The 15,654-nt window shown below is 41.9% G+C and overlaps 1 protein-coding gene across 1 annotated transcript in view; it reads right to left on the bottom strand.

Annotated features, from left to right (window-relative positions):
* Nucleotides 1–10,435: 10,435 nt before the first annotated feature.
* The window catches only part of LOC145397880 (very long chain fatty acid elongase AAEL008004-like), a 6,969-nt gene continuing 1,750 nt past the window's right edge, over nt 10,436–15,654 (bottom strand). The window contains exons 2-8 of the mRNA XM_080270913.1: nt 15,566–15,654; nt 13,869–13,949; nt 13,685–13,741; nt 12,843–12,948; nt 11,512–11,684; nt 11,157–11,282; nt 10,436–10,585 (exon numbers count right to left, since the gene is read on the bottom strand). The exon at nt 15,566–15,654 is cut by the window's right edge and continues 207 nt beyond it. Of these exons, the coding sequence (XP_080127039.1) occupies nt 10,436–10,585; nt 11,157–11,282; nt 11,512–11,684; nt 12,843–12,948; nt 13,685–13,741; nt 13,869–13,949; nt 15,566–15,654 (782 nt within the window). The remainder of the gene's footprint in view (nt 10,586–11,156; nt 11,283–11,511; nt 11,685–12,842; nt 12,949–13,684; nt 13,742–13,868; nt 13,950–15,565) is intronic.

Below are 15,654 nucleotides of genomic sequence, written 5' to 3'. Positions count from 1 at the left end.
CAGACGGAATCCAAAGCGTCCAACGTGGTCTCTCAGTCTCTGAAATGTTTCCTTCATATCCGTATGAAGCCTGTCAAGAACTCTGTTGCTACACGCCTGAACTCCACTTCCACTAAAAGTCCTTCATATGAACTTCCCTCTCCATCAAGCCTTTTCTTTTTTTCTGACGCTTTTACTTGTTAGAAACGCACAGCATCTACTCACTTGTTCTACTTTTTTGATGGACGGAATGAGCTGTTCTTCCTTTCTTTGTTATTTCCCAGAAGGCATAAAAGACTTTCTACATCTTCAGTGGGTTCCTTCATGTTCAGAGCAAGCTGTTGCAGTTTATTCTGGACTGTATTGATGGGACTCAAAAGTTCTGACCAAAATTCCAGATAATGAAAAAAGGCATAGTTTTCCACCGCATTTTACTAAGAGTTTTCCGGGCATAGCAGTATTTATATGTCTAAAATTATCAGTTAGTCAGGTATATATGGAAGATTCATAGTAAAATCCCCTGAAGAGTAAGGGAATTAGTGATTCATGAAAAAATCTATAAATGTACAAATACCTGGCCAGATGCCGTGTTTCCTTTGACTGTTTGTGTAAATATATTGTTTTTTATTTAACTTGCGATATATTTTTTTGTTATTTAAAAACTGAAGGGCTCATATGGGCTCCCCCTCCATTGCTGGCCCGGGGGAAGTTTCCAAAAATCACCCCCCTTTCCCTCCCGTTACCTACTCCACTGATACGGAAGGATGGGAGGAAAGATGAGAGAATGTAGAAGACAGAGGAAGGAAATCATGGTGAAGGGAGATGAACTGATGGGGAAAAGAGAGGAGGGGGATGGAATGGAAAGGGAGAGGGTGAGGTAATGGGGTACGACAGGGAAATGGAGATCTAGGGAGAATGAAAAGACGCGAGGGAGGGATGGAGGGAGATGGAATGAAGAAAGAAAAAAGAGGGAGTGGACAGGTAGGTAATGAAAGGACAGCACAGAGAGAGAGAGAGAGAGAGAGAGAGAGAGAGAGTGTGTGTCATCAGTACAATCAACAGGATGCAAACACATGCGAGAATTTGAACGGACATGTTTCCAGCCCCCACTTAAATGTCCGCCTTGCACTGGGATTGTACCCTGGACAAGAAACTCTTTCAGATAAAAGGTTAAATTAGGCTGTTAGATCTGATTAGATTACGTTAGAATAGGTTAAACTAGAGGAAGTTAGATGAAGCTTGAATCAGGTCAGGTCATTTTAGGTTAGGCTAGGTTAGGTTTGGTTAGATGTGACTACCTTAGAAAATTTTGGGTCAGGTTAAGTTAGATTAGGCTAGATTAGGTTGGATTAGTCTAGATTAGGCGATGTGTGGTTAGGTTAAGTTAGGTTATGTCTGGTTTAGTCAGATTAGGCTAGGTTAGGAAAATTAGGCTGTATCATATCTACATAGGGAAGGTTAGACTGGGTTAGGTTGGGTTAGGTCAGGTAATGGTAGGCTGAGAATGCTTGAACTGGACAAGATTACAAAACATTTGGATATATCAAGTTTGTACAGAGGAGGTTAGGTCATCAGGGCAGGTTAGGTAAGGCTTGGTCCGGGTATACTAGGCTAGGTTAGAAAAAATTAAGGTGTATGAGGTTAGGTTAAGTTAGGTAAGGTAAGGTAAGGTAAGGTTGGGTTAGGCTGAGTTAGGTTAGGTTAGGTTAGGTTGGGTTAGGTTAGGTTAGGTGTGACCATTGTGATCACACTAATGTCGACATGTAGAAAGTAAAAATGAAAGTGCCCTTGCAAGTTGTCCACGTGCGTAGGGTGTCCAGTTGCACGCACACACGCACACACACACACACACACACACACACACACACACACACACACACACACACACACACACACACACACACACACACAAGCAAGCACCTCTTTTTGCTTTTGTTCTCCCATCTTCTTTCTTCTCGTTTTCTTTTTTTTATTAATATTTCCCATCGTCATTCCACCCCCTTTCTCTTACATTGTCTTCTTCCGCCTCCTCCTCCTCCTCCTCCTCCTCCTCCTCCTCCTCCTCCTCCTCCTCCTCCACCTCATTCTTCTTCTTCTTCTTTTTCTTCTATCATTCTTTCTCCTCCTTTTCTTTCCTTCCTTCTCCCTTCAGGTCCTCATCCCAGCACCCTTCCTTCTCTCTCTGGTATTGCTTATCTGTCTTTTATCTCTTCTGTTCTCTTCCTCCTTTCTTCCACTCGCTTTCATGCCCCTACCCCACCCCTCCCCTCCCTTCCCCTCTTCTTTCCTCCCCTCTGTTATTTTTATTCATCTTATTTATGCCTCTTACTCTCTTTCCTTCCTCCCCCCCTCACTTCGTATATTCCCCCCTCTCTCCATCTCCCTTTCCCCCCCTCCTCTCCTCTTCCGCCCTCTCTCCCTCTCCTCCCCTTCCTTCCCCCTCTTCCCCTCTCCTAACCCTTCCCTCCCCCTCCCCATACATTTCCATTTTTCCCCTCCAGTCTCCCCACTTTCTCCTGCCCCTTTACTTTCCCCTCCCTGTATATACCCTTCACTTCCTTCTCCCTCCTCCATCTCTCATTTCCCTCCCTCCCTCTTCCATTCGATTTCTTCTCCCTCCTTCTCCACTTCCTACCCCCCTCCTCCCTCCATCTCGTCCATTTTTCCTTATATTTCTTCCTCTCTTCTCTCTCCAAGATCTCGCTCCTTCCCACTCACTTCTCTTCCTCTGTATTCCCTTCCTCTCCTTCTCCTTCCCTTCCTCTCCCTCTCATTCCCTTCCTTTCCCTCTCCTTCCCCTCCTCTTCCTCTCCCTCCCTTCTTTTCCCTCCATTTCTCTCCCTCTTCTTCCCTTCTTCTCCCTCTCCTTCCCTTCCTTTCCCTCTTCTTCTCTTCCTCTTCGTCTCCCTGCCTTCCTCTCTCTCTCCTTCCCTTCCTCTCCCTCTCCTTCCCTCCCTTTTTACCACCATTTCCCTCACCCATTTCTTTCTGCATTCTTTCCATTTCCCATCCTCTCCTTGCTTGCCATTTTTCGTACTTTTCTCCTTCGATGTAATCTTTCTCTGGCTGTGTTCATGCACCTCCACCTCCTCCTCCTCCTCCTCCTCCTCCTCCTCCTTCTCCTCCTCCTCCTCCTCCTCCTCCTCCTTTCACTTTTTCATAGTTGCTCGCTCTCTCTGAACCTCCCCCACCTCCCCTTTCCCCAACTTTTTCCATTCACCTTTCTCATACACGTCTCCTCTCTCCCCATCTCTCTTCAGTCCTTCTCCCTCTCCCTCTGTTCACCCTCTCTTTCCTCCCGCTCAGTTCACTCTCCCTCCCCTCTCCTCCACTCTCTGCCCTCCCTCCATTTACCTCCCTTCCTCCGTCACATCAATCTCTTCCCAACTCTCACCCTATACTTACTGTCTGTCCATCTTCTATTTTCTATTTTTGTCTTTTCTTCCTCACCCTCCATCCTCTACCTTCCTCTTCCTTCCCTCCCTCTCCCTCTCCCATCTCTCCCCTTCTCCCTTCCCCTCTCTCTCCTCCCTTCCCTCCCCCTCCCTCTCCCATCTCTCCCCTTCTCCCTTCGCCTCTCCTTCCTCCCTTCCTTCGTTCAGGTTCTCTTCCCGCCAACAAGTTTCAATTTCTGTTATTAGAATGGAAAAGCGAAGTCACCAGTCCAGTATGAGAGAGAGAGAGGGAGAGAGAGAGAGAGAGAGAGAGAGAGAGAGAGAGAGAGAGAGAAAGAAACTCTCTAATAACTGAATCAAGCATACGTTTTCGATTAATCTACCCTATTGCATTGGTGAATTTGTAAAGCTTAAAATTAGAAGGACAATTTCCACGGTTGATTTGGCTTCTTATTTCCTTCATGCATTTCACCTCTTCTATGTAAAATTCTCACCTTCATTAAAACTCTCAGGCTCTTGTACTCACTCCCGGATGAATGCAGCCCCATAAAATTTTTGAGAAACTTTATGAGGCTACTCCAGGGTAAAAAAGAAAAAGAAAGGTAAAAGGAAATGCTTTTATCAACACAGGTAGGAAGTACAGAAACTGATGATCTAATGAGTATAAATAATCTTGCTCATAATTCACCCATACTCATTAGTTATTTTATCTCCTCAACGGCTGATATTTGGTCCCACGTTGATATGCCATTTTACAGAGCTCAAAATTAGGTATGGAATAATTTCGTAAAGTTTCTAAAAAATCCTGTGGGACACCATATATTCGTGTGATGTTAGGTGGAATAGAATATCTGAGTTTTCTGGCTCATGAGAGGGCTAATGATGATAACACTCAGGGTCCTGTGAGTCACTCTGAGGCAAAGAAAATCACCAGACGATACCTAGCATGGAACAGTGTACGCAGCGTTCAAGACAGGCCGGAGGGAAAGGTGTGAGAGTGAGGAACTAAGGAGGGGGGTCATCACCCTTGTCTGTGGCGGCCCTGTATCCGTCGAAAGGGTTGGGGTTAGTAAGTGAATGTAGCCAGCCTTTATAGCCGGATGCTTTAAGTCCCCTGTGAGAAAAAGAATGAAATCTAACCTATACCAGGCCAGACGCGGTAGATACTGCATATTAGAACATATTGTAAGATTTAGGATGCACTGCTTATAATACCACGGACATTTCGTTTTATTAAACATGTATGATAACAGTGCGCGTATCACCTTCAACCCCCTGTGAGTGGAAAATTTTAAGAGAGCATTGCACTTTGCAGTGAAGGTCACACTGTCACAGCAGTGCTCACTGCTGTATGATATGCACATAAAGTCCTTTTATTAATATACCGTATGTCCTCCTAAGCTGACATAACTTATCGCATTAAACCACACCACAGATAAACCTGGTCCGGCTTAGAATCATGTTATTAATTTTTTTGCCACAGTATTACAAATGTGGCAACTATTCTTCCTGACAGTGTAAAGAACATCGTAAGGAGGTTTGCAGCTGGATCGCCGTGTCTTTCAAGGAACTGGTTTCTAAATGCATATAACAGAGATTTAGTTCCTGTTTTTATTCAGTTTCTGAGCGATCACGCTTATGAATATATATTTACAGCTTACTAGTAATAAACACATTATTTGGGGGGTCTTTTTAGAACCCACGATTGGTCCTCCAGAGTAGACTATTTCCATGGGTCTTAACGGGTCAACCCCCCCCCCAACCCTCCAGCATTTCCAGCATTGATTAATGGTGACAACATTTATCTCTCACGGCAGCTGGACCAACACACAAAAATAACGTCTGTGGGCTGAAGGAGCTGTGGAGAAAGGAGGGGGAGGGGATTGATAAAAGCAGGAAATATAATAGTAATGGGTCGTTTTTATATTCCTTTGGTGACCCTGGGAGTGTGTGGGAGTCACCCTATTTCCTGTATCTCTTCTTCCATTTTCCTATTCCCTAACCCCTTCTCCCTTTTCTCTCGCGCCTCATCCCTCCCCACTCTTCCTTCCCCCTGTCTTCCCTTCCCTCCCCTCTCCCTCCTGCCTCTTCACTTACATACTACTTCCGCCTCCTTCCTCCCTCTTCTCTCTTCCCTCCCCCATCTTCTCTCCTCCCTCCTCCATTCCGTGTTCCTAACCTCCTGTTCTCTTCTCTCATACTTTCCTCCCCCCTGTTCGTGGTCATTTCTCACACACCCTTCCTCACAATTAATTACACACACACACACACACACACACACACACACACACACACACAGATAGACAGATAGACAGACATGTGGATAGATAGACAGAGGTATTACTCGTTCGTCGATGAAGGGTAGTAAACCTGGGCATTCACCAAGCTATAACTGGCCCAAACCGGTGAGTGCATTCGACCCTGGGTTTTACCGCTCATGACGATAACCATTCAACCACTGCGCCGGTAGCCTGGCAAGTGTGTGACGGCATTATAAGTGGCTGTGGAGATTGCGTGCGACCTTCTCTTCATCGATTTATTCCTTACATTGTACTTCAAAATCCTCCTTTATGTTGATAATAAAATGCTGTACAAGGCAGACGAGAGAATGTTAAGGAGTATTATGCTGGATTAATCGCCAGGGAGCAGGTGTTAGATAGCCTCCATTGCCAGACTGCAACCGCCCAGGGTCAGTGTATGTTTAATAGGTCCTGTCCGGGGTGCATTGGGAGGCTGGACACGCATCACCATCACAGGTAGCATCAATAAACTAAACCGCAGGCATGGATGTTAGTGGTCTGGGGGGAATCTCAGCTTGGATTCCTGTGACTAGTGCTGCTCTAGCCATACCCAAACTTTCCACAGAAACAAGACACCAGTTCAGACTCCCAGGCTAATCTTTATTCAGGTTTCCCATCACACGTTTTAGCGTCTGGTGTTGCTCCTAGTTTTATCGTCCGCCACCAGGAGCAAATTTTCGTCTGGGCATTATTTTATAGAAGAAACGACTCTGGTTTATTGCAGGAAGCTGCTTTTGTTGTCTCCCCAAACTCGTAGATATTTTTTCTCAGTTTCACCCTGCTTACAGGTAATTTGTATCCGGTGTTCATCCGCTGACTCTGTGTGCATGCGAAGGAAGGAGGCCATGAACTTCCTATGCATTAGCGTGCTTGTGTGTTTTATAACTGTGCAGTGCCTTTACTGTAGGTTTAACTCTCCTGTCCTCTCTCTCTCTCTCTCTCTCTCTCTCTCTCTCCACCTGTTCCTATGCGGATGTTCCCAGCCCTAACGTGTGTTTGTGCGTGGAGATGCGTGTAAATTAACTTGATCGAGTGTGTCTGCGCTTCAGGTTTGCCTGTGCTGTGGGGATGATAAGTAAAATGTGTTCAGTGTTCAACACCGTTGATCCATTCACTGCGATGACGTAATTTTAATTTTGTACATTCTCCCTCAGGCAATGTTGCATGCAAGAGGCACGTGCTTCCTTTTCCTTCTTACCAAATGCGGGGAGTCACTTTTATATTTTACTTGTATTAATATTTTTGTGATATATGGGGCGCCCGCCGTCCACTCACTCGATGTAGTGTCTCAAGATTTTATTTACCATACTGACATTAGGTATTTTGTCCGTGTGTATATATATATATATATATATATATATATATATATATATATATATATATATATGTGTGTGTGTGTGTGTGTGTGTGTGTGTGTGTGTGTGTGTGTGTGTGTGTGTGTGTTGAAATATTTAACACTGAGGCGACTACTGCGGCTCATATTATCGAATGAAATAATCTTGCGTGATTTGGAATGAGGAACTAGAGCTGACCCGACCATGGAAGGGCTAATGGCGATAACATTACTCAGCGCAGATCATCTGAAAAGAGTCTCCCATATTTACCTTATTAATATTATTCTGATTAATACCTGTACCGAGTGATAAAAACACATGATAATTTTTTATTCATTTATTTATTTTTTTCAGCTTACAACATTTTGATTAACTGACCACGCCACTTAAAGTAATAACAACAGTACCAACAGAGAAACAAACAATGAAAAGATAAACAATAAACAAGTATTAACCTTTTCCTGCATTTAGAGTTTCTTCCAGTATATTCTTCCTAACTCCAAATTATATTACTCAGCTTAGGAGAGACATTTTGAAAGGCAGGGTTACGTGCAGCCTCCATTAACCCCTTCAGTACTAAAGATTTCCTAAGTTTTTTCCTAAGTTTAAAGCCCCCTGGTGATAGAAAAATAAAATTGAAAAAGACGCCGTCGTAATGTAAAGAATAACGTAGATGTAAATAAAATAGAACGTATTCATTTATTTGTGTTATGTTATTTGTTTATATTAAGTAAGCTGTATTTACTATTTTTTTATATATATTCTGGTACCTTGTCTGGAATCTTGTCGACAGAAAGACCTCTTGACTCCTCCACAATCCTTCTCATCCTCCCACTCAACATTCCTCCACATACCTCAGAGTCTCATCCTGTCCACTCCTTCCTTCATATACGTCAGAGTCCCATCCTGTTCACCCCTTCCTTCATATACCTCAGAGTCTCATCCTGTTCACTCCTTCCTTCACATACCTCAGAGTCCCATCCTGTTCACCCCTTCCTTCACATACGTCAGAGTCCCATCCTGTTCACCCCTTCCTTCATATACGTCAGAGTTCCATCCTGTTCACCCCTTCCTTCATATACGTCAGAGTTCCATACTGTTCACTCCTTCCTTCATATACGTCAGAGTCCCATCCTGTTCACCCCTTCCTTCACATACTTCACAGTCTTACCCTATCATTCCAGCCTCGAGCTTATACTGCACACCCTCATCCTCGCCCACATGCAGTTCTATATTTTTTACCACTCCACCTTTGTGCTTACACTGAATGCTTAGCTGGTCGACCTACGTTATATTTCCGCATTAAATACAGTGTGTGTGTGTGTGTGTGAGTGTGTGTGTGTGTGTGTGTGTGTGTGTGTGTGTGTGTGTGTGTGTGTGTGTGTGTGTGTGTGTGTGTGTGTTTAACATGATAAATGTGTTTGTGTGCACGTTTACAGCGGCTGAACATGTGTTAGTGTGTGTGTATATCATAATGTACTTTGATTTGTGTAATAATATGAAGGCATGTGCGTATGTGTAAGCGTGCGCATGTACGTGTGTGTTTGTATACGTCTGTGAATGTACTTGAGAATAAATAACTAACAGCGAACATGCCAGCCAAAAAGTCATCCATTACCCCCTCCATTTATACCAAACTTTCCCTTTTGAATCATACTTTTACATTCACCTCAGATAATCATGAGGAAACGCAATCACCATTTTTTTTTTAATAAGATTTTCTCATCCTTTCAGCTTTCAGACATCCGTGAAAACAATCCAGTCACTATAAACCAAGATTTTGATGCAGGTCTGGGTAGTGATTAGCAGTGGGATTCCTAATTATCAGAATATCACCAGATTTTCAACGCTGATTACCCACTTATTATCACAAGCTGTGTATTTATCTTCATCTAATTCCTCTGTGTAAAGATTATTATTATTGTCATGTATTATTTTTTTCCATGGTCTTCTTTACTCAAGGATGATTCGGTATTTTGTCTTTCATCTAATTTCCCCATTAAAGCATTATTATTTTTTTCCAATTCTGTTCTATTTTCCGTGCTCTAGTTGCCTCAGGGATGATATAAAAATTTCTATGTCTTCATCTCACGCCCGTCTTAAAACACTGTCATTTACGCACACCTGTTATTTTATCGTATTTTAAGTTCATTTTAATTTCGCATGTACATTCCTATTACCTTTCTAAATCAATTCCCACAGAGTGCATTGGTTGGAGATTTTTAATTTTAATGCAGAAAGAAAGAACCAAAGACTGGAAACCTGCAAAAAGTTTTCCGTCTCAAATATAATTGAATAAGAGAGCCAAAGTTGAAATCTGTTCATATTGAAATGCCTGGATACAATAAATAAAAAAAAAAAAAAAAAACTGGAGTTCATAAGCAGAGGGAATAAATTTATGAAACCAAAAATATCAGAGTTGTGTACAAGAAGAACTGAGAGTAACGGTTGATGATGATGATGATGATGATGGTGCATTACGTTTTGCGGTGCTGGTTGATTCCCCTTTGTATCGTTGGCTGATTCATTTAATATCGACCATATCCCGTGTTATCATTTAATTGCAAAGAGGCAGTGTAGGCTGTGGAAAATAATAATAATAATAATAATAATAATAATAATGATAATAATAATAATAATGAATGTGGTTACGCGTGTTCATGAAGAGGCTAGTGGGACTTAGCTAAGATGAGAACAATAATAATGATGAATGTGATGAAAAACTGCTTATTAGACGTTCAGTACAAGAGAGAGAGAGAGAGAGAGAGAGAGAGAACGTAGAAAATAACAGTCTATAATGAAGTCTTATCGTATATTATATTACATTCACTTCAACCCGACAAAAATCCCTAACCAATTACCTTGTAGTCAGATGGGAGGGCTGATTTGACTAGTAACCAAGGAGACTCAAATTTACATACACTAAGGCTCATTGAATGCAACCACAACTTGACATTAAAGCTGCAGGAGTGACACTGTTCCGTCAGATGAAAACAGCTGGACTATACAGGGTTTAGGGGGAAACTATAATCCTTTTACCTTAACTTGGCCCAGATTTTTGTTCTTTTGCAGCTCATTTCACGTAGCTCATTGGAGGAATAGGATAATATTATGAACCATACTTTTGTCAGCACTTCTTCGTGACTAGCAACATATTCTAGTGCTGATCTGTTTATGGCTTCCTACATTTTTCTTAGCACTTCTTCCTGACTAGAGCCACACTCTAGTGTTGATCTATTTACGGCTCCATAACTTTCTTCAGCACTTCTTCGTGACTAGTGCCATATTCTCGTGTTAATCTAATGTTACAACTCAACATTCAAGATGGAGGGAGAGCAATTTTAGGCCAAGTTAGGGTAAAAGTAATTTAGTGTTTAAAATTATAACAAGTGAAAAAAAAAATAACAATTAAGTAAAGATAACGAGGTCAGAGTGCGGCTCGGCTCCTGACCGTAACCAACTGTGTGACCTCCGCTGCTGGGGAGGTCAAGGTCAAGCCTCTGAGGTCAGGGGAAAGGCTGGCTGCTCCCTCCATTACACTCCTCAGCCCCGATAGTCTCTCTCTCCTCGTGCTTGCCTAGCACGGAAAAGAAAGTCATGGAAAAATCTCTTGGAAAAATGTCAAGGAAAAATGTCATGGAAAATTATACACAGATTTAGAAAACATGAAATTGTGCTTTGAGTCTACTGTCCCTCGAGAGCAAACAAATTTAAAATAATGGCTGGTGATTAAAATACTTCCATTTGAACAATCACGAAGTTAAAATTCAGAAAAAAGTCATTTGGTATTAACAATGAAATGCCCAAGCTTAACTAACATCTGCTTATAGTGTCGGTAATACAAAAGAGCTGGGGTTAAAGTTGTAAACGAGATGATCAGGGAATTATAAAAGCAATCAGTGTTGTCGTGTCAGTGATCGCCATAAAATTAACATTGGAGGTTGAGTTAGGTTAGGTTAGTTTAGGGTGGATTTGGCACTGGATTAACTTCGATTAGATAAGTTAGAGACAAGCAAGTATGGGAGAGATTAAAGATATTTTTGTGTTATATTCGTGTGTTCGAGCAAGGATTTAAAAAAGAAAACGATTAAGAAAAGACGATAGGAAAAAAAGAAGACAGAAGGAAAACTATCTTCCACTATTCTTACCTGTGTCTTGCTTTTCCTCCTATACTCCTTGATGTAGAAGTCAGTGAAGAGGAAGAAGAACAGGAATGATACACCACTCGTCCACACCAGCAGAACAGATGGTATATTGCAGTCCACTAGCAATACCTGAGGGGGTTAGCTTAGGTGAGTTAAAGTAGTTAATGTTACTCCTCTTCTTCGCTCTCTCTCTCTCTCTCTCTCTCTCTCTCTCTCTCTCTCTCTCTCTCTCTCTCTCTCTCTCTCTCTCTCTCTCTCTCTCTCTCTCTCTCTCGTTTTAGTGAATTTCTACCTATACCTCAACACACACACACACACACACACACACACACACACACACACACACACACACACTCACCAAAAAGTTCTGCACGATGACGGTCGAGAACTGTACCATCTGTAACTTGGTCAGGTACTTCTTCCACCACAGGTACGGCCTCACACGGGGTCCCATGGCGGCCAGCATGTAGTAAAGGTACATTACTACGTGGACCAGGGAGTTCAGGAGGAAGGTGAGGGTTGTATGCCCGCCTGGAAGGGAGAGAGTGACTGGGATGAGGTGTTGGTGTGAGAGGTTCAGAGATGAGGGAGGGAAGAGGTGGGACGGGATGAGAGAAGAGAGGAGGGGAGAAGATGTGAAAGGAGTGGAAAGGGAAAGTTAAATATAAGAGAAGGAGAGAGAGAAAGTTAATGATAGAGTAAGGGACTGAGAGAAAAGAGAGAGAGTGGAAGAGAAAGGAGGGGAAAGACGAACAGGAAAAGAATAACAGAGAAGAGAGTGCGAGAGGTGAAAGGGATAGGATGAGCGAAAGGCTGAGGTTGAACAAGATGCGTAGGAGGAGGTAAGGAGGAGGAGGGATGATGAAGAAAATACGTATTAATCTGAAATGGAAAAGTGAGGGGAAACAAAAGCGAAAAGAAAAGAAGTCAAACACTAGTGATGATTACGTGAAAGTGAATGGGAAGTGATTTTTTTTTCTTTTGAGACAAGATAAGTAACGATTCATGCTGAGTCAGAAGGGAATGGCACCATGGGACAAAGGAATGAAAAACTCTAATATTGCACACTCAGGGAATTAAGTGTTCTCCTAAGATTTGGTGAATACATTGTTGAAGAGTCGAATAATCATGAGACACGGAAACACACTAGGTATGTTTCTCATGTAATAATATTTTTACCGTGCAGAACTAAGCCATTCCCACAAATTCAGTTCCACTAAGCTACGGTTACATGAAATTAAGCTTTAAGTCAGAAGGTAGGAATGAGTCTCCATGGTTACTAGTCAAATCTACCTTCCAGTCTGACTACATCTGGGCATTTACTCAGCCTGAAGTCAGAAAAACGCTTTATGGTCACTAAACCTCAGACAAGATAATTGACTCCATGACTGCAGAGAAAATATATACTTTGACCAACTCACCCCACCCCCATAAATATTATCTTTTCCAGCACATCCCCAATACTACCACCATCATTACAACTACCACTAACACCCCCACACCATCCCACGTACTACACTACTCACATATTTACAACCTTCCTTCACACACACACACACACACACACACACACACACACACACACACACACACACACACACACACACACACACACACACACACACACACACACACACACACACACACACACACACACACACACACACACACACACACACACACACGTACCTGAGTGATGCTTTATGCCGTACCATATACACACGGGCATCATGGCGTGATGACATACGTGCAGCAATGATATGTGTTCTGTCTTCTTGTTCAGCACGAAGAACAGCTGAACAGTAGCGAAAAGAGAAGTAAATTGGTAAGATAATACTGAGAGATTAAAGAGTAGTTTTGAAGGTGTTATATACTTATTTCTTTCTCTTAAATGTGTGTGTGTGTGTGTGTGTGTGTGTGTATGTGTGTGTGTGTGTGTGTGTGTGTGTGTGTGTGTGTGTGTGTGTGTGTGTGTGTGTTTTGGTTACATCTGGAATCACTACTGTATAACTATCACCAATAATTATAAAGCAAGTTATTAATACTGTACAAAATCAATTTGTTAACTTCATTTTCAGATATACATATACAGAGAACTTACTATCTCTTTCATACATTAAATCTACCACAAATTATCTGAGCCAGGCACAGTACAGTCCCCATCAGTAACTTCTCTAATCTTTTAGGGTTCTCAACTTATGAAGCCTTACTTCATATATTCCAAACTGTGAAATTATTGCATATTAAATTACCAGTGTCTCATTAAAATCTGATGTGTGAAAAAAATTACAAAAGAAATAAATATTAAACACCAGCGTACAGTTGCGGTCAGTTATTATTGCACACATTTGGGATTCTGAACCAATGAAGCCGGATTCGAACCCTTCCCACCTGCTAGATTATTACCGTTTAATTGAGCAAAATTTCATTAGGTTTTGACACAATTTCGAGGCAATTTTCAAGCATTTTAAAATAACTATGTGCCACAGCAGTACATATTAACCCAACCTAGAGCCACGTAATCCACTCACCGTATCAATGAAGTCGAGGAACTTTGAAACGAGATACCAGTAGCCGGCGTGCAGCATCTGTGAGGAAGACGAGAGGTCGTGGTCCATTATAAAGATATGCCGCAAGAGATCATATCAGCCGTGTACAAGCCGGCCGCTACAATACATAATTATATACATACATAGACAATACGGACATACATACCCTTACTGCCATGGGGTTGTTGGAGTAGTCACATCGCTGGCATACGAAGGAATAACTGCCGAACCATCCACCCATACCAGCCTGATGGATAGAAGGATAGAATGACACTCTTTTTGTTTAGTACAGGTAGAATGTCGCTACTGATGTAGTAATTGGGCAGAATGACTCTCTCATTCTTTACCTGGTAAGGGTGGGGTGTTGCCGTTTATCTAGTAGCTCGATAGTATGACTCTTTATCTAGGGAATGGAAAGTGTCTGTATCTAGTAACTGTGTAGAATTGCTTTTAAATGGAGAGAATGTCACTGCTTATCTAGTAACTGGATCAAATGAATCATTCTTTATAAAGTAAATGGATAGTGCCTCTGTCTATCCAGTAACAGAATAGAATGACTCATTATCTAGCAAATGGTTGGAGTGTTTATCTCGTAGCTAGATAGAATAACTCTCAAATAACTACCAACTTATCCTCGTTAACCATCATCTTCTTTACAATGATTCTTTATCAACTAACTACCACCCTTTCTCCATATCAGCACGTTAAGCACAATATCTCTGTTTCTCTCGCGTAGTTAAAAGATAAGGATGTTTGAAAGACCAGAGGCTGTTTTTGTGTCTGCAAAGTCTCATAAAACTTTCTCACACATCTCAAAAGTACAGTAGCAATTGTTAAGTGTCTGGAAAATTTCATAAAGCTTTCTCACATATCTCCCTTTTATTAAGCAAAAATGTGTTTATGTCTTAAAGTGACAAAGCGTTCCACCAGACCAAACTTCCCCTTTTAAGCAAGAGTTATTTAAGTTTATTATCTCTTAAATGACGGTGTTAAAAATTTACGTCCTTTAAATATGTGGTTGACTTAGGAGTACAGTAGAAAGTGTTTTTAACGACAACAATACATGTGCGTTAAAGATGACCTGAAAGACATTCCGTTGTAAGAATAGTAGGTGCTGTATGTAGGGAGGTAGGTAGGTAGGTCGAGAGAGAGAGAGAGAGAGAGAGAGAGAGAGTTAGTTAGATAGGTATATAAGTAGGTAAGTAGACGGGTAACTAGGTAGGTATCTTGGTAAATAAACAGAAGGAAAGACAGTCAGAGAATACAACACTGAAGTGCATTTACCTCCTAGATAGTGTAAGCTCAAGAGATGACCTAAAAAGCATGATATGACAGATAGAGGCGGTGGCTCAATCGGTAGGGAGTTGGTCTGCAGTCCTAACGGACCCGGGTTCAAATCCCGCTGGGGCAGGGAACAGTTTAAGGATTTGAATTTCATAAATATCAGACTTTACTGATCTACCAGAAGACCCGCCGACATGTCGTAAAAATACTCCCGCTAATACCAATACACCAATCCTGTATTAGACAGCCCTAGCATGTATTCAGTATGGACGGTGGGTGTTAGCGCCGAAGTGGTGACATGTAGAGGTGTGCGGTACATAGGAGGACTACTGGGCCCTGAAAGCAGGCTGTGAAGCCTATGCCCAGGGTCGGTCACATAAAAAAAAAAAAAAAAAAAAGATAACAGGTAGATGGATAGACAGACAGTTAAAAATCCATTACTGAAGAACATTTACCTCCAAAAAAGTGTAAGGTTAAGAAAATATCTAAGAAAGTCTTATATGATAGATAGTTAACAAGTGGATTGATAGACAGATTGATAAACAGACAGATAGAAATACATAACCCAAGAACATTTACCTCCCAGAATATGTAAGCACAAAAGACGACCTGGAAAGCATTGTAGGCCATCATGTAGGGCCTGAGACCAGTGACAGGGCCCCGGTTGG

Source organism: Coenobita brevimanus, chromosome 43 (assembly GCF_032717465.1).
Source record: "Coenobita brevimanus isolate Jiangsu-jjx chromosome 43, ASM3271746v2, whole genome shotgun sequence".
Taxonomy (NCBI): Eukaryota; Metazoa; Arthropoda; class Malacostraca; order Decapoda; family Coenobitidae; genus Coenobita; species Coenobita brevimanus.
This window is presented reverse-complemented; position numbering and strand designations above follow the sequence as displayed.